Source organism: Bos taurus, chromosome 23 (genome assembly GCF_002263795.3).
Source record: "Bos taurus isolate L1 Dominette 01449 registration number 42190680 breed Hereford chromosome 23, ARS-UCD2.0, whole genome shotgun sequence".
Lineage (NCBI taxonomy): Eukaryota > Metazoa > Chordata > Mammalia > Artiodactyla > Bovidae > Bos > Bos taurus.
This window is the reverse complement of record NC_037350.1, coordinates 28413904-28432704: the sequence shown is the minus strand read 5'-3', so window position 1 is coordinate 28432704 and position 18801 is coordinate 28413904. Positions and strand designations below refer to the sequence as shown.

At 50.4% G+C, this 18801-nt stretch overlaps 2 protein-coding genes across 4 annotated transcripts; one reads left to right on the top strand and one right to left on the bottom strand.

The window, feature by feature from the left end:
* Positions 1 to 3935: 3935 nt before the first annotated feature.
* Positions 3936 to 11724, bottom strand: GNL1 (G protein nucleolar 1 (putative)). The gene is given in 12 exon segments (NM_001103272.1): positions 3936 to 4300; positions 4685 to 4825; positions 5065 to 5227; positions 5305 to 5483; positions 7842 to 8036; positions 8433 to 8528; positions 8687 to 8894; positions 9846 to 9917; positions 10034 to 10185; positions 10351 to 10487; positions 10843 to 11008; positions 11427 to 11724. Coding segments are annotated over 12 exon segments (1824 nt in total). The 5' UTR covers positions 11500 to 11724; the 3' UTR covers positions 3936 to 4058.
* An 894-nt stretch (positions 11725 to 12618) lies between these two features.
* PRR3 (proline rich 3) lies at positions 12619 to 17703 on the top strand. 3 transcript variants are annotated; one of them, XM_005223661.5, is made up of 4 exons: positions 12619 to 12780; positions 13466 to 13528; positions 15848 to 16138; positions 16416 to 17703. In XM_005223661.5, the coding sequence occupies exons 1-4, from the start codon at positions 12660 to 12662 to the stop codon at positions 16520 to 16522; spliced, it is 582 nt and encodes a 193-aa protein (XP_005223718.1). In that variant the 5' UTR covers positions 12619 to 12659; the 3' UTR covers positions 16523 to 17703.
* Positions 17704 to 18801: the final 1098 nt, after the last annotated feature.

Here is an 18801-nt window from a genome sequence, read left to right as displayed (position 1 = left end):
ACTTACTAACTGGTACAGAAGTGTTTTAACAACTGGTTGAACAGTACCAGTGCAAACCGGCTGAATGTCAGCGCTGTCTCCTCCGATTAGGACAGAAGCCACCAGGCTCCCGTGGGAGGGTAATCCCTGCGCCGGGACTGTCAGTGCCGCCCCCGCCCGCTCTCCAGGGCTTGTTCCATCACTAATCCCCACTTTCCTGCATTTTCAGCCTTTCCTCCTCCACTCAACCCTTCTAAACAGTATGTTAAACCGTTCAAAACTTAAAAGCAAATTTTTTTCTCGATTTTATATACTCTGCTCTCTCCATTTTTCTCTCCTTCCAAACACAACCAAACTTCTTTAAAAAGTATCTCCTTTTCTCCACTGCCTTCACTTCTTTCCTCCAAATTATTCTCAATCCCCTGACATCTGGCACTTCTGATCCCACCTGCCCAATGCAGCTGCTCCCACCAAGACCAGCAAGGCTTCTTTTTACTAAACCCAGTGGACATTCTTCCTTCTTGTCATTAACCCTCAGCAGCATTCACTGTGCCCTTCCTTCTTCCTTCCTTGGCTTTCAGTGCACCACACTTCCAAGGTTTTATCCTGTCTACTGGTTCCTCTTTCCCTGCCCTCCCCCCTGCCCTCCCTTTTATATTCTCCACATTCTTCCTCAGCTCTCAAGGATCTCAGCTACCCTCTTCCCACCTGTATGCTACTGATGCCCAAATCCGTCTGCAGCCACACCTCTCTTCCCCCAAGCCCTTTAATTCTGGTTTCCAGTCTTTGTCTGGGATCTCTGCAAAAGTCTCTGATCGCTCTCCCTTTTCCAAACCAGTCTCCACAGTGCAACCAAACTGACATTAAGGCACAAATCTCTCCTCCTTGGTCTTAGGCTTGAAGTTCTTCAGTGCCGCTCTGGATAAAGCCTTCATCTTTAGCACGGCTGATGAGGCCCAGGAAGAGCTAACCCAAGCCTACCTCTCCAGCTTCACCTTTCCCCCCTTGCACCCTCTGCCCCAGCCATGCTGAACCAGTTAAGTCTTCCAACTGTCACGTGCTTGTTCCTATCCTTCGCTTTCCCCTCTGTAATGCCCTTTCCCTCTCAATGCCTGGCTAACTCCTGCTCAGTTTTCAGGCCTCAGCTTGGACCTCCGTCCCTCTAGACTTTTTCTGACTCACCAAGACTGGCCCCTGTTGGGTGTTCCCACAGCAATTCTTTACCACAGACCACTGATTTTTTTTTTCCCCAGTCTTATATAACTTGCTGTACAATCAACAGCTTCCAGCTCTGTCCTCCACTTCTTTCTGAGCAACATCACAAGACCCTTCTACATGAAGCCACCACTACCCCACAGAACCCTGTACCACCCTTCTCACAGCACTTATCACACTTTTGGGGTAATTATTAAATTGTTTTCATATTCCAATAAATTGAGAGTTCCACAAAGGACTAGTTCTGTATCACTTACCACTTAGCAGTGACTGACAAATAGTAATTGTTGACAAATGGACAAATGTTCAATTGGTGAATGGATTCTTGGGGTGATTATAGTTCTAGACACCTTACTTAGTTACAATTCAATACTCACGTACAGCAATTCTTCTATAATTTACATGGTGACATGGAGTAGTATCATTAGTATCTGGCTGTTCTGTTCTTGGAGGATACGGTCTATGCCTGTACTCAGTGTTTTTGTCCCAGAACTCAGCATGCCTGACACACATTGTTTTCAACCAATGTTGTTGATTGTATCAATGATCTACTCTGGACCACACACAGCTACTTTGTCCCAGAACCATGACTGGAAGTCAGTCTAGAAAAAGGAAAGCTCAGAAGAACTTGCTCAACATCTAGATGGAATTACAGCATGAATAAGAAGTACTAGTTTCTGGCCATCAAGAGACGAGACTGGCCAGCTGTGCAAACTCCCAGAGCCTGAGACCTCCACAGTCAAGTGTCTCCATAGTGGATATGTCCCAGGAGGGGTGTGAGCACAGGAGTCCTGGGTATTTCAGAACTGGACCCCTGGTTTCCTTTGTCCCCTTTTAGTCAGTTTCCACCTCAGACACTGGTGTTGGGTTATTATTTACCCTTCTCCTCCCAAATCTGTTTGTTGCTAAGATAGTTCTTTTCCCAGTGTCACTTTCCTACAGAGTACTGATTGGGAAGAATCATTTGCCATCTCTAGCCTCTTGGGGATGTTAGCACTGCTTCCATCCAGGTCTTCAGCATAAAAACCCTCTTCCTTGGCTTCCCCTCCAGCATCAGGTCTCAGCTTTCACCTCCACCCCCAGACCTCCCAAATGCTCCTGGTGAAACTCATAAGATAGAACAAGATAAAGACAAGTGAAGAGAAGTGGCACAGAGACAAGGGCTTAAATAGAATTCTGATTTTTCTCACTTTTCTCTACTTTTTGAGACAATTCCAATGTCCCCATCTCACCTCCAGCAGTAGAGAAGTCCCCTGAGCTTCCCTGACCATTACGAACCTTCACAGGATGCTCAGTAAGGGTCCCCCTTTTTCTGTCAACAGACCTAGCCCTGAGGGTACAAAGTGCAAGATGGGAGACAGGTGGGTTTTTCTCTCCACTGAAACTTTTTCTCTTTTACAGCACATTGTGGGCAACTTTCGCACACATTCACATGCTGTATTTAAACTTTGCGCTGGAATGCAAATTCCAGGGCTTATGTCCTCACTGGCACCAGAGGAGGAGGGAGCTGGAAGAAATGACCCAAATATGGGCCAGTTCACCTCAGCCCCTTTTGCTCCTGGGGTGACTGGGTCTCTGCTGGAATGAAAAGTAGCCTGAGACCCAGAACTGGAACAGAACGCTTTAGAGAGAGGAATCATACGCCCTCTTCTCCTCACCCCTACCCCGGATGGCTAACCTATCAAATAACACTTTTTGCTACCACCAACCCAGACAACATTGTGGCAGCCAATGAACCAAAGCTCATTCTTCCTTTTCTCCAAGAATGAAATCTAGGAGTCCAGCTGCTTGCTTATCAAGGGGGATGTACAGCAAGGCCTAAAGCGCCCTGACTCACAGAAGAGCTGACCTCTGCTGAATTGCACCTGATATCATAAGACAGCCCAGACCATGCACTGGGTCTCCTTGGCTCCATCCCAAACCAGGGTAAATGGGATTCAGGAGGCTGGGTGTGTGTCCTCCCATTTGAATCTAGCAGACCCTTAGTGTTAAAGCTCTATAATGAGACTTAATACTGCACTTACAGGGCTCTTCTGCTCAGATCATAAATGTGCACCCCACTTATTTGCCAGTAATTAAGACTACTCGTACACATTTAATTAACATTTTCACAAGCATCAAGTCTTAGCTAAGTATCTCCACCAACAGGAAGTTCTAGAATTATACCGTATGAGCCCTAAGGATTTGGAGAACATTATACACCCATCTTAATTCAAAAAGTTGGGTGCCTGATTAATGAGGTCTTGATCATGGCCAGGCTGTATATTTAGGTCAGGCCTGTTTGTGCAGCTTTATATGCTCAGTGCTTAGCGTAAGTCTAGACACAGTTAGACCTCAATAAATATTTGTTGAATTTGAATAAATCCTGTTAAAAAATCTCACTTGGAGACATCAGCTGTGACATCTCTTACTGCTGCTTCTCCCAGAAGTTCCTGGTATAACCCAGGACTGACAGCAGGGGGCGCATAGGGGTTGTTCCAACACCAGAGGGACCAAAGGGGACTGGACTTTGACCAGGCCTCAGAAGCCTGAAATGACCTCCCCTCACCATGTTGATGACACAGTTCCTAAGGTACAAGTGGGAGCATGAGCAGAGGGAGTGGTTTTGGGCCTCAGAACCCACTGAATTAACTCCTAAGAGAACTCTTCTTTTGCAAAGAGAATGCACGAAAAGAGAAGGGAGAAGAGCAGCCAGCCTCCCACAGCTGTCAGCCTGAGAGCTGCTCTCACCTCAGTCCATCTAGGGAAGGGGCTACAAAGCAGACAATCTTTATTCACAACTGGGGCGGCAGACGGGAGAGACCCCCGGGTCAGTCCAAAAGCAAAGATACTGGGGAGGTGGGGAGATGGAGTAGGGCAGGGACTCAGCACTCGTCCTCGCCCAGCAGGGCGTAAGGGTTTCGGGCGGCCAGGCTGGACCCTGGAGCCGAGGTTGGGGTGTCCTCATCCCCTTCCCCCTCCTCATCCGCATCCCGGTCCTCCTCTCCCTCCTCCTCACAGGAGCTGCTCAGCTCTTCCTCTTCCTCCTCCTCCTCGTCACCCGCTGGCCCCACCCTGCCCTGCAAAACCACCAGCTCCATGGTCTCTGGATGGGACTCCCAGGTGCCTGGGGAACCGAAACAGAAAAAGAATGGTGGAGAGTTTTGAGCAAGAAACTAACGCCAGGCAAAGATGGGGAAGAGGCAAAGACTAAGAATGACAACCATTTTATAGCTGCTGGCATTCATTTGTGCGCTCATTCATTCACCCTCTCCTGTGCTGGGCACAGAACAGAAGCTTTGCACACATTAACTCCCATCTTGACCACCTCCTTGCCAGGAGCAACTAAGCACCCTGGTTTTGCAGATTGGAAAGTCATCTCAGACCTACTTAGTCACACAGAGCTGGCCGATGGGGGCAGAATCCGAATCCTCACACAGTGTGGCCACAAAGCCCACACCCTTCTGCCTCTCCTACAGCAGGGGCTGGGGAGGATCACCGGCTGACTGACCTTTCTGCTCATTGTAGCCTGGGGGATGAAAACACAGGCTGAGGCGGCCATCCAGCGCCAGCCGCAGGAGGCTGTTGGCCGCTCTGTACACATCGTTTCGGGCGGCCTTGGCTGTCTTGTAACCACGTTTCTCTGCCCAGGCTGGAAGGAGAGAAGGATGGGGATGGAAGACCATCAACTGGGCCCAGTCACCATCATCCCACACCCCTAATACAGTCCTTCCAGTTTCTCCCAGAATATTCCAGGCCCAAGATCTTGCTGGCCCTGAGACAGGGTCTATGGGTGACCAGCCAGCTGCCCCATCAAGATGGCAGGACCTCTGAGGAAGGACAGAAGAAGAGATAGGGCCAGGGAAGGAAAGCCAGGCACGTGGAGCCCACCTTCACAGATGTCCCAGGCACACCAGGGGTGTTCTGCAGAGGGGTCCTCGGCCTCTGGGTGGCGCAAATGGAGCAGGGCCTGCACGGGGATGCGGGAGGCCAGGTAGCCCACAGCGGTGTACGGTTCCTGGATCTGGGCGATAGGGTAGATCCCCGCCAGGACCTGAGGGGAGGTAAGAGCACTCAGCACCTGCCTCGATCTCCTGCCTTCTCCCCACTGCTGGCCCTCTGCCCTCGTACCTGCAACTGCCTGGGCAGAAGCGAGGGGAATATGAGGCCGGGACAGTCACAGAGCTTCACGGAGGGAGTGAGAAAGTAGGTCTGAAAGTATCGGGTGTGGCCCGGAGTTCTGGAGACACTCACAACCTTCCGGCCTACCAGCCCGTTGATCAGCGAGGACTTGCCCACATTGGGGAAACCTAAGGAAGACAAGGAAAATTAACACTGACAGATCCTTACTCTGTGACAGGTAGGACACGGTGCTGTAGCTATAGATGAATGGGAAACTAAGGCACAGAAAGGAAGGACAGAAGCGGTACAACGTCACAAGTTACAAACCAGGCTCTGGCCTCCCAGTGCCAGGATCTCCCAGAGGTTTCCTCCACCCCAGTCTGTGGTCTTACCCTGGGCCTGTCACTTCACACCTTCCAAATCCCACCTACAAGCACCTCTCTCTCTGCCCGACACCTCATCTTTCCAGCTCACTTATTCTGGATCCTCTATTCCAATGAGCCTCTGACCCTGACCAACATGGGCTCATGCTCTCACCTCCCTTCTTATTCAACTTAGATTCCACGGTCCAGCGCGACAGCCAGTCCCTTTCAAGGAGCTTCAACTCCCTGGCCCTGCCTCTCCCCTTCTTCTTAGTCATCTGGCAAAACTCCAGCCTCGTAAAATGCAACTCTGCCCGGTCAGCAGCTGACTGAGGCCAGGCAAAGATGCACCCTGGTGCTGACTGTGCTCTCTTTACAACACACTCACGCACAGCTGGTATATCCACAGGTACCAAACTCCGGGGAGTCTGAGGTCCCTTATATAAAATGAAACAGTACAGTTAGCTCTCCCTAGCCATGGGCTCCTTGATTATATTTCCTCTCGAAAGGGGCTGGGGAGACAACTCTCCTTTGACAACTCCATTCTTCTCTCCCCTTTATAATAAAACTCCTTAAGACTTGTCTATTTTTTGCCACCACTTCTTCACACCATCTTCTTTGTGACTATAAATTATAACACACACGCAAAACATGTAAAACATAAACATGCCTGATGAACCCCCACGTCATCCTGAGCAGAGTGACTCACTTCCTCAGAGGCCCCATCCGTTCCTTCTTGATCATAACCCTCTCCCTGTGCTCATGGGAGCCTGATCCCAAGGGGTACGGAATTCTGCTTCTTCACTTTCCTTTCAGTTCTGTGGCCTGTGAATCCTGAATGGCTGGTGGAGTTCACTTCTACAGCTTTGGAGCCTTTCACAAATGGGACTGTACAGTATGGATGCTGTTGTGTCTAGCTCCTTTCTCATACAACATTATCCTGTCATTCCCCATCCTCTCGTCCGCCACCCTAATCTGGCTTGCTCTTCTCCACCCACAAAATCGCTGATCTCCATGTTGCCCAACTTGCTGAGCAAGCCTCTGTTCTTACCGCTCTTGACCTGTCAGCGACAGTCAACACGACTGAGCCCTCCTCTCCTCTCCAAACTTTCTTCATTTGCCTGTTGGAAAACTCTTGATTTCATTCGGCTTTGCCCAGCCTCTAAATACTAGCCTAGTCTCTTCTCCATCTATCTCCTCTCCCATATCTCATCCCATCCCATGGCTTTAATCACCATTTATGTCCACTACTGGCTTCCCAAGATTAAATCTCATTCAAATTCAAATCTCCAGTTCTCTCCTCTAAGCTCCTGGCCCACTGCCTAGTCAGCGTCTCCACCTGGGATATTTAAAAAGACTCTCAAACTTAATTTGATTCCCTTCCCCAATCCCTCCAAATCTGCTCCTCTTCAGTGTTCCCGCTGCTCAGTATAAAACTTTGTAAGTCCTTCTTTATTCTTTGCTTTCTCTTATGCAACCCAAGTGCAACTCCTCAGCAATCTTGTGTTTTCTACCTTCAAAATATATCCTGACCTGTCTCCCCACCTCTGCCTCTGTTCTGAGCAAGTCTCATTTCTCCCCTAAACTGGGACTGCCTCTGACCACACTCTCTGCTTTGTCTTGCCCATCCCTACCATTTACATTCCTTTATCCCCCATTGAGAGCAGAGACAAAGCTCTTAATTAAGAGAAGATTCTCTTTACAACAGACTAAAAAAGTTAAGACCAAGAAGAAACCTGATACTTGCTAAGCTCTTGCTATGATTTATGATGGACTAATTATTACAACTAAAAAACTTAATATGTAAGTTACATAGCAGTGACCACTTCACATCAGGCATCACACAATTTTAACATTTATTGTTATTACTATTATCACTATTTGTTAGACTTTGTTAAGCTCTCTCTATACTCTTCTCCTGCTTCTTCCCATCCATTCTTTTAACTGAGCATCACTGTCCTCATTTTTCAAATCAAAGTCACTGAGACTGAGAGTTGGTAGATCCCTTGCTCGAGATCAATAAGCTAAGAAGGCAAACTTAACTCAGGTGTCCTGTGATCATTCTGCCACCGCAGACAGCCTCCTCTGGCCTCAGAGACCCTGGAGCCTAAAGGGACCTGACCACCTTCTCTATTTCCCAAATACTGAAACCCTGTGCCTCCTAGGCAGCCGCTACTTCCTTACCCACGCAGCCGATGGTCGCCACCCCGTCCTTGTAGCGCTCCCGCGCGGGGCCTGTCGGCTCCATCGCGGAGTCAGTCTGCTGCTCCACCAGGACGGCGGGCCCGTCCTCCTCTTCCTCCTCCTCCCCGGAGCCGTTACCCCAGGTGGCCCCGGCCACATCCCGGGCAATCTTCTCCCGCCAGCTGCTCAGGTCCACTGTGCAGGGAAGGAGAAAGAGGAGGTAGTTCTCCCCAGGGCCGCTGCCCATGATGGCGGAGACAGTGCTCTGCACAGTCGAGGTAAGTGGCTCCCTCTGGATCTCGCAGAGCCAAGCTGCATAAAAGCAACATCCCCAGCCTTCACTTGACCCCACCCTGGAATTGGGTGCATTTCTGAGTCTCTAAAAAGCATCAGCAAGACTGAAGGCAGTCAGCCACAGGGGCTCCTGCCTCCCGGCTGCCTCTCTTGTCCTACCAAGTCAGGCAGCTTCTTCTCTTGGCCTTCCCTGTGGCCTCTTGCCTGAGTCGATACTAGAGGGAAGGTATGCAAAATGATTTGGGGCCCTGGGTCCCCCTCACTGGCCCCCATGCCTCGCCTCGAAGGGGCACATACCTTTCCCAGCAGTGATGGCTTCACAGGCTCTCAGCAGCTGCTCTGGCCCCAGAGCCCGAGTCCATCCTCTTCCCCGCCTCCGACTCTTCTTCAAGACTGAGATCAGAGGGTGCAAAAACATGAGCTCACCCCATGAGGCTCAGGTACCCCCTCTCTCCCACCACCCTCAGACCCCAGATCAGGTCCTCCCTTTTGTCCCCTGCCCCCCCTCCCCCGCCACATCTCCCACACTGCCCTCCTCACTGCCCACTCACCGCTGCTAGGGTCCTGTGGGGTGCGGGGATCCCGAGGGAAAGAGGTGAAAAGAACAATGTGGAGTTGGGGATAGTGTTGATGGAAATAATGCTTCCAGGCAACCACGAGAGCTGGGGGGGCCAGATCCACCTTGTTCAGGACAAGCACCAGGGCCAGCCCAAGCTCTCCAGTCACGTACTCGTAAAGTGCTGGTGGGAAATTCACAACCTGGAACAGGATATAAGAGGAGGGAGTGATGCAAGGTCAACCCACAGTTCTCTGCCTGCAGCGCCCTACTCACCAAGCACAGCTTGGAGAGAAGAACCTGGTAGTAGCAGATTCTGGGGCAACAAGGACAGATCAGCCAAACTGAACTAGGGAGACAAAGCAGCGGTGAGCATCACCTGTATGTGTGTCTCTGGGCATTCCCTGTGGGCCCGATCAGGGATGGTAAATAGCTAAAAACAAGGAAGCGGACCTAGCAACGGGGGATAAATGCTAGAATCACTCACAGGGATGAGGGCTGGGATAAAAATCAATATCTAGTTTTACACACACTTCTGTCTGCATGTGTACACAAGCTTATGTGCCGGCATGCACGTATGAGGTTTGCACTGAGCATGCGTAGCTGTTTAAGTGAGTGTGTGAATGCACACGTATGTCTCCGACTACGTAGGGGGTATGTGTACATGTTAATGATCTCCAACCTAAATATCCACACAGACTTCAGACCTCCCTTTCTCCCCCTGGAGAACAACAGTGAAGCAGCACAGTCAGATCACAGGAGAGCCGTCCAGCAGCTTGTCTAGAGCCTTAACCACTACCCTAGCATCCCAAGTGAGGCTGAGTTCTGTAGAGACTCATATGGCAGGGAAGCCCACTTCACAGACTTCCCTGGAGCTCCACACTGAGACTTCCTATTAGCCCTGGTGTGCCAGGAAACAGGAACAGTTTTCCATCAAAGGGTTAAAGAACAGGCGGGGTGGTTGGCCAGAGGAGGAGTGACAGGCTCTGACACTGATGAATAAAAACCGAGTTCCCAACTGCAGACTTCAGCAGGGTAGAGGAGACTGGAAAGGAAGGGATTACCTGTCTGTCTCCCAACTACTGCCTCTGCCCTTTACCCCACCAGGACCTCCCTCCCTCCTGCCCCTTGCCCACCCTCGTCCCAGGACTCACTGGATGTCGGATATCAGTAATCAGCAAAACAATATCAGACATCTCTAACACTCGCCACAGCTGCCTCCATGTCTGAAAAGACAAAATCAGTGAAAGAGAACTTGAGCCCAGAGTCACTCTCCTGCCTGACTCAAACCAATTTGGCCATGGGTGACTATGCCCCACTCCTGCCCCCACTCTAGTCTCACCTCCAGATTGTGCTCAAAGTAGCTGAGTTTCTCAGAGGTGTAAGCCCCATGAATCTTCCCAAGATACTCCTGGAAGCTCCGTTCCTCCTGGCTCATCAGTTGCTCCTTAGACATCTCATAGCTCCAAGGGGGACGTCGGGGAAAGTCCAGGACTGAATAATCAAGAAAAAGTCCAAATAAGTTTCAGGATAGTTTCAAGACTAAAGCGTGCATGTCTCCCAGACCCCTTCTTCCTCCCAGTCGGCTCTTACTCTTCCAAACTCCTTTCCCCAGCCCACTGCCTGTCCCAAGCATCCAGGCGCTGGGCTCTCACTCACCAGAGCCGGGCTGGTAGACCTCTCGGATGTCCAGCTCCAGCAGCTCAGCACTGACGGGCTGTAGCACTTGCTCCCGGGCAGCTCTCTTTCTCCTCTCCACTTCCTCCCGGCTGTCTCGCTCAAAATGCAGCCGGTATCTAACAGGGAAGGGACCACAGCATCCATCGCAATCCTTGGCCACAAACTCTTTTCTCCAGACTTCAAGTCTCGCTTCTCAGTCGGCCCTCCCCCAAATCTCTATCGTGCAACAACGGGCCTTCCCTAAGTTTCGTCCAGAAAAAGCCAAACGCTCTCCAGGTTCTGCGGAAGGGAAGATTGTGGCCCGCTCCACAAGCTTCCCTTGTGCCCTAGCGGCCCGTGGAGAACCGTGGTATCCCAGCCCTCCCCCATCTCCAGTTTCAAGCCTCCACCAGCAGCAGCCTGCTTTCCCCCAACGCTCTGACTTCCGGGTAGGCGGGGAAACCTGGGCCAGAGCCCCCCGCCCACTCTCACCGATTTGGGTCATAGCCTCGCGGGCCCAGCCCTTGGGAAGGTTGCTGGTTGAGCCTGCGGATGTGATGGGTCACAGACTCCCCGTCCGAGGTGTCGGTTTGCTCCTCCCGCCGCTCTCGGCTCCCGCTGCGGCTGTTGGAACTGGATCGCAGCCCATCTTGAAGCCCTGCGGGGAGGAGCCGGTGACGCCAGTGCTGGCCAGTTCTCAGGGGCCAAAAGACCCCCTCCCCGGTCGGCCTGGCTCCTCCCCACACTACCGCACTTCTTTTGAGACCCGGCCCTCCCACCTACTCTGCCCAGGACCCTCCCGGATGTGCGTGGGGGGAGGCACTCCTCCTCCAGGGATCTGCGGGGATGGCGCCCCGTTGGAGCTGGAGGGATTCCCCTCCCCCAACTCTCCATCCTTCCCCACCCCTTCCAGAGGTAGGGGGCTGGGGTGAGGGAATCCCCTCCGCGGTCGCCCACGCGCATCGGCACGCGGCCGCCACCCCCTCCCACGCCTCCCAGAGGTGAGGCGGGCACACCCCTCCTTCCAGATGTGCGGGAGTCCGAGCCCCGCCCCCTCCTCCGGCTCCCGCACTGACCTCGCTTCCGCTCCCGCTTGTCCTGCAACTGCTTTTTCTTCTGCTTCACGCTGAAAGGCTTCTTCCTCGGCATGGCCCGGACCAGTCACCTGGCCCGCCCTCCGCCGAGCTCCCGCCGCCTCAACTGACTCCCCCCGGGGCAGCCCCCGCCTCAAGGGCCCGGGACCCTGGAGGGGGCGGGGCTGGAAGGTGACGTCAGCGGGCGGGCACGGCCGCTGCGCCCGGGCGACCCGGGTGGAAGACAACGGGGAAATACAGCCACGTCCCAGTGAGAGCGAGGCGAGAGGATGATGCAGGGTAGGCTACCCGCACGTGAGAGCCAGTGGCACTGAGAGGGCGCTGCGGCGGCGAGGAAGGAGGCGCGCGTGGGAGGATCGGGCTAACTTCGTCACGGACGCTACCAACTCGCCTTCAGAGGAGGGGGGACGCGTGTCATCATTACCTTGCGCGCCGGGGAGAAGCTACCACTCACCTGGAGGGGGCGGTGGGCGGAGGGCGGGTCCTACCACCTGGGGAGAAAGGGGCGTGGACACGCATAAGCTTCTTTACCGATCCTCCAGCTGGGCCTTAGAGGAAAGGCGCGACTGCGCGTCCCGGGAAGGAAGCTGAGTTACTGAACTACACTGGGGGCCGGGTCAGAGGTCTTGAAGGGCGGGTGGCGGTCTGGAGAGCCCTGGGCAGCGCCCTGCTGGGACCCAGATTCCTTGTGGGAACGATGATAAGGAGCAGGCTTACAGATCATAAATGCAAGCGCCGCCGAGGAGAGAAACCCAGATGGGGCAAGGATTTTTGGAGGGAAGTCATAGGGCACCGAGTTGTGCCTGCAGCTGTTACCATAGAAACCGGGGACCGGATATGGCGATCTCAGGATGCGACAGCCTTCTCTTCTCAGGCCTTCTGGCCTGAGAGTCTGTCGACTCTATGGCAGACTGTGAGGAGCAGCCGGTTGTTTATTTTTTTTTCAGCGAGGGGGAGGAGCTAGCAACTTTTTCAAAGCGTTTATAGCAACGCAGCAACGGAAAGGTTTGAGATTGCTGCCCTGCCTGGCAGAGACTGCGGGAGGCGGCTGATGCGAGAAGAGCCGCACAAAGATTCCCCGCAGCCTTCCGGAAGTGAAATGGCGGGAGCCTCAGCCTCAGTGTCCACCGCGCCCCCCGGAAGCGGAAACAGAATCCCAGCGTGCCCCTTCCTCACTGCCCTCCAAATCCCGCTGCAGCCATTGCCGCAACCACGATGCCGAAACGAAAGAAGCAGAATCAGCAGCAGCAGCTGCAGCAGCAGCCCCCACTGCCAGAGCGGGATGAGACTGGAGACGAGGAGGATGGGAGCCCCATCGGTGAGGAGCCCTGGAGGGGTACGCACATGCCTGTCAGCCTGTCGAGGCGAAGGGTTAGAAGCTGAAAAGATGCGGGGGAGAGGGCTCTAACGGGAGGAAGGGCGCACGCGCTGGGGCGGGGGCTTGGGGAGAAGCCTGTGTGGGATGGAACACTAAATGAGTTCTTTTACTTGAATCTTCAACTTCAAACTGGCCTCTAAACCTTTCTAAAGAAGGGAGAGGAGATAAAGAACTTATGTGCGCAGCCGCAAACCGTCAGGGGGAGAGGGGCCCTAGAGAAGTTGCAGATTGCGATGACTGGGATGACAGTTTGTGACCACACTTGCATGGGGAAGGTGGAAGTAGAGCTTTCTGTGAACTCCTTGCGGGTAGGGTTAGCGGAGAAGTATCTGATTGGCCAGTTAAAGAGAGGGATTGGTTTTACCTCTGGAATCACTTGGGATCTATTGGATAGCAACAATGTAAGGGAGAGAGAAAGTTTGTAGGTATCGTTTTCTCATTATACGCCGTGACAGGGCTAAGTCTCCACGTTGCAAATCCTGAAAATGCTTTGGAAATAGATGGGCGTCAGAACCCATAACACTGTTGAAAATATATCTGGCTTTACTGGTTAAGAAATGAGTAATAGAAGGAAAGCATATAAGAACAGGATCATCAGTTTTTTAGTCTATTCTGATGACCATATTTTCATGTCTACTCTTAGGACCACCCAGCCTTCTGGGCCCTCCCCCCATGGCCAATGGAAAGCCTGGTGACCCCAAGTCAGGTGAGAAGAAAGGGGCTCTGATCCTTTGATTGGGTCCTGAAAAGGGAGCAAGGGAGGGACTAAAACCCACAAGGGATTAAAAAAAAAAAGATCAAGAATTCTGTACTTAAATGAAAAACTCAATGTTATAAAATGACAGTTCTTCCAAAATTAACCCATAGATCCATTACATTCCCACTTATAATCCCTACAATGTTTTTGTAGAAATAAGCATTCTACATTATTGTATTGAAATGCAAAGGATCAGGGTGAGAAATTGCAAAGACAATTTTTTAAGGGGAAGGGCTTACTCTGAATATCAAGACTTATTTTAAAGCTGTAGCAGTTATGACAGTGTGGTATTGGCCCAAAAATAGACATATAAATTAACAGAATGGCATAAAGAGTCCAATAACAGGCCCACACACATATGGTTATTTCATTCTTGAAGACGGAATTGAAATAATGGCCTTTTTAGCAAATCATGGTAGGTTAATTGGATATTCATGGGTAAAGAAGTAATTTTAGAAAACAAATGTATTTTATAGTCTTAAAGTAGATTAGAGTTTTTAAACAGACAAGCAACACACTAAGCATAAAGGAAAAATAAAGTGAATTACATTAGAAAATATGAACTTCTATTAATCAAATCACACCATTAAGAAGTTAATAGGAAGCCATAGAGTAGAAGATACTTGAAACAAATACAACCAATAAAATCTTGAATTTATAAAGAGTTAAAATCTTGAATATATAAAAAAACTCTCTGACAATCTGTTAGAAAAGTGGGCAAAAGACTAGAACAGCCACCTAATAAAAACTGAAATCTAAATGGCCAAAAACATGAACAAGAACACAGCATCATTAGTCATCAAATAAGGGCAAGATAAAAGCATATAACTTGGAAACCAAACCCTTTGTGTACTGTTGATGGGATTGTAAAGTGGTGAAACCACAGTGGAAAACAGTATGGAGATTCGTCAAAAATTAAAATAGAACTACTATGTGATCCAGCAATTCCACTTCTGGGTGTTCACCCAGAACAATGCAAAGCACGATCTTGAAGAGGGAGTCACACACCCATGTTCATAGCAGCACTGTGCACAGTAGACAGGATATGGAAGCCACCAGATGCCCATTGATGGATGAATGGATAAACAAAATGTGGTATAATCATGTAGTGGAATATGATTCTGCCCCTCAAAAGAAGAAAGTCCTGTAGCAGGCCACAGCACCGATGAACCTTGAGGCTAAGCCAGTGACACACAAAAAAGTGCTGTATGGTTCCAGTGATCTGAAGTATATAAAGTAACTAAATTCATACTAACAGAAAGTAGAATGGTAGTTGCCAGAAGCTGGGGGGAGGCGAGGGAAAGAGTTGTTTAGAAGCTACTAAGTTTCAATTCTGCAAGATGAAAAGTTCTGGAGATCTGTTTTCCAACAACATGAATTTACTTAACACTACAGAGATATACACTTAAGTACTAAAGTGGCAAGTTTTATGTTAGTTACAATCAGAATTTCAAAACAAAAGACCGCTTTTCACACCCACCAGAATGGCAAAAATGAAAAAGATCTTTACCAAGTGTTGTCAAGGAATAACAGCTTGTTTGTGGTGGTGGTGGGAGTGTGAATAGGAACAACCCAAGTTCCGAATTTCTTAAACATAAGCATACATATACTCAAGGATCCAATAATACCTCTACTACTTATATACTCAACAGAAATACATCCATGTGTGTACCGAAGACTTAAATAAAAATGTTCATAGCAGCATTTTTTTTGTTATATCCCCACACGATAACAAAAACGTGGAATCTAGTAGCATGTCCACCATCAGTAGAATGGCTAAATCAGTTGTGCGTACATGCGGTAGAATACTACACTGCAGTGAAAATGAAGGAACTCCTACTACGAGCAACCTGGATGAAGCTCATAAACACTATGTTGAACCAAAGGATGCAGACAGAAAAGAATGCAGACTGTATGATTTCCTTTGCACAGAGTTCAAAAACTAACCTATGGTGCTAGAAGTCAAGACAGCTGTTTGGGGGAGGAGGGTGGGATAGTAGGCAAGGAGGGGCACAAGAAGGTGGGGCTTCTGAAGGGCTAATAAGGCTCTGTCCCTTCTCTAGCCTGTCTTAGTGGGAACATAGGTGTGTTTACCTTGGTAATAATTGAGTTGTGCACTTAAAATTGTGTATTTCTGGTGTATATATTGTACTTGAATAAAACGTTTTTAAAACAAAATCAGGGTTTCATTATCTGTATTAATCTGGTCATTGATCATCTTCCCGTGTCTCTCTCTCTCTCTGTCTCTGTCTCTGTCTGTCTCTTCAGCTTTTCACAGAGGTCCTCCGGGATCAAGGGGACCAATGATCCCACCACTGCTGAGTCTCCCACCTCCTCCCCGGGGCAGAGGCCCAATTCGGGGAGGCCTAGGCCCCAGGTCTGGCCCATATGGTCGTGGTTGGTGGGGGGTCAATGCCGAGCCTCCTTTTCCTGGACCAGGCCACGGGGGTCCCTCCAGGGGAGGCTTTCACAAAGAACAGAGAAATCCTCGAAGGCTCAAAAGCTGGTCTCTTATCAAGAATACCTGCCCACCCAAGGATGGACCCCAGGTTATGGAAGGTGAGGTCCATTTTTTTATGCCTGCACACATTTAATACCCATCACTCCCAGAGCGACCTCATGCCTAGAATCCCCGTGGCTCTTGTGCTTTGGGTTGTCCTTTGTCCTTTTGAAGTAGGAGTAGCCCTGAATGTGTTTCTCCCACAAGAAAGACTGTCATTCCATAATACCTGGAAATGGTAGCAAGCAGGAAGTCTGACCGCCTTCTCTATCTCTGCTTTTTGTTAGATATGTTCGTTCTTACATTTTAAACTGCCCGATTTTCGCTTGTTCACAGACAAATCTGACCGCCCCGTCTGCCGACACTTCGCCAAAAAGGGCCACTGTCGATACGAGGACCTCTGTGCCTTCTACCACCCGGGCGTCAACGGGCCTCCGCTGTGAGGCCGCCTCCCCACCCAGACTGGAAGGGGTCCCCGGCCTGGCGGCCACGTTCTCCCCTACGGCCCTGTGCTGGCCACCGTGAGGCTGTTGCTCGCGCCACCCCCAGTCAGTGACGCCCACCCCCTCACCGCCCCCTCCCACTGGGGGTCCAGAGTTGTGTTCCATGACTGGTGTGCGGCGTGCACTCTTCTGATCCAGCCTCCAGAGAAGTCTCCAGGACCATCATTGCTCCATTCAACTGCCTCCTGGCTCCTCTTCCCCCCTCGCCAGCTGACTGCGGAACAGGAAACCTCTTTGGTGCTGTTTCTTGTGCATCTGTCCACCCAGCCCTGGGTATCGCCCTGGATTCCTGAGAGCCCTGGAGCAGTTTCCTACCATTCCCTCCTCGCTGCTTGTTTTTAAGTCCTTTTCGTGTGACACCCCTGCCCCAGCGTGGTCAGCGGCCCTGTGACGCTCACCCGGTTGGCTGACCTGGGGTCAAGTGCGGATGACTGGTGCAGAGTCACTCCCTGAGAGGCCACGCTCCCCGCTCTTGGATCTGGTAGTTCCTGCGTCAGTAGCATGATCCCCACCGCTGTGGTCTGTGGTCACTGTGCTTTGTGAAACTCTGCATTCCCCTGCCCCCAACCCCCGTAGCCTTTCTCAGTGTCCTTGGCATTTTCGTGACTTCCCAACACTAGCGTAGGTTTTTCCGCCAAAATGCGTGGGGCCGTTGGTGCCCCCTAGACTTTCCCCACCTCCCAACGAGGTAGAACTGTGAAACTTCACAATACCGCCTCCCTGGTCGTCTCACCCTCCCCGTGTTGGTTTCTCGGGATTGACACAGGCCCGAGTGATGTCGTCCAAAGGCTCAGATGGGCCTCTCCTCTCTCCAGCCCATTTTAGTTAGACTGCATCATTGTGAGGCCACCAGCCATTTCATTTGAATTCTGTGAATCTCCACCTGGCCAGCGGGTGGAACTCGGACAGTACTGTCGCCCTCTTCCAGCCTTCTTCCCCTGCATCCCTGGCACTGGTTGTTTTCTGTGAAAACGGCAGTGAACAGGTTCAGTTTTGAACTGGCCCTGAGGAAATGGGTCAGGAGTTGTGTGGGCAAGAGGGAGGGATGAGAGCCGTTGGAGAACTGAGAATGAATTTTTTTTAACATTTTTTTATATTAGTAATAAATGCAGTGGAAACAAGCATTTTCTTTAATCCCTGTGTTGCAGCCATCTCGAAGTGCAGAGGAGGCTGGGAGTCAGTGTATGCTTCATTTAGAATGTTGACAGATGTTTCTCCTGGTCTGAAGAAACCAGCAGGGTCCCCTTACCCCGCAGAGATCAACCAGACCAGCTGCATTATATTCAAGGGCTAAGTTTTGTTGGAGAAAGGAATGGCCTATCCATGAGTCATTTTTAAACATTTTACCTGTGTTTATGGTTATATTTATAGAGTGGAGGTGACAAAGCAATCTTTGAGCAAATACTGGTAGAGTGCCTGTGGGCCAGGCAGCATACGAGACACTGTAAAGATAATGGAGAGCCAAAATCAATGAATTTAAAATCTACAAGAGGAGACACGTTCGTCAAGTCACAAATATGTGTAAAGTACCTGTCAAAAGTGAAGAAGCGAGACGTGGGGGAATACGTAATAACTGGAGTCTGGGGAGGTGACAGCTGAGACAAGCTCTGAGGACAAGCAGGAGGCGAGGTGGGAGAGCAGAATCCAGGCAGAGGTGTTGTTAAGAGGAGATGGGAAGAGTGGGAAGTCAGGGAGAAGGAAGAGGAGCTAGCACTCAGGGCCGTGCAGGATATAAGGATGTGGGTCATAAGACAAGCCTTTGGTTTTGGTTTTTTTTTAACTTTTTAAATATTTTTTTACAATATTGTATTGGTTTTGCCAAATATCGAAATGAATCCGCCACAAGTATACATGTGTTCCCCATCCTGAACCCTCCTCCCTCCTAAGACAAGCCTTTGAAGGGCCTGTGATACTTGCCTTTTTAGGCAGGTGAGTATCATAGATTGGTTTTACAAAAAGATGCCTTTGTATGGAGCTGACCAGCTTGGAAATGGCATTAGCAAGTTGAGTAGTCTGAGTTGTTGGTATGGACTTGGGTAGCAGAATGAAAGAAAAGTGGACATTTGGAAATAGGTCAAAATGAAAGTATTTTAGATTTCTGAGGGTTGTTGGCTTGCATAACCAAGTGCTGTTCGAAAAGAAAGTTAGTGGAAGAAACAGGTCAAAGGCCACCAACTTGCTTTTGGAATGGTTAAATCTGAGCTGCTTTTTAAGACATC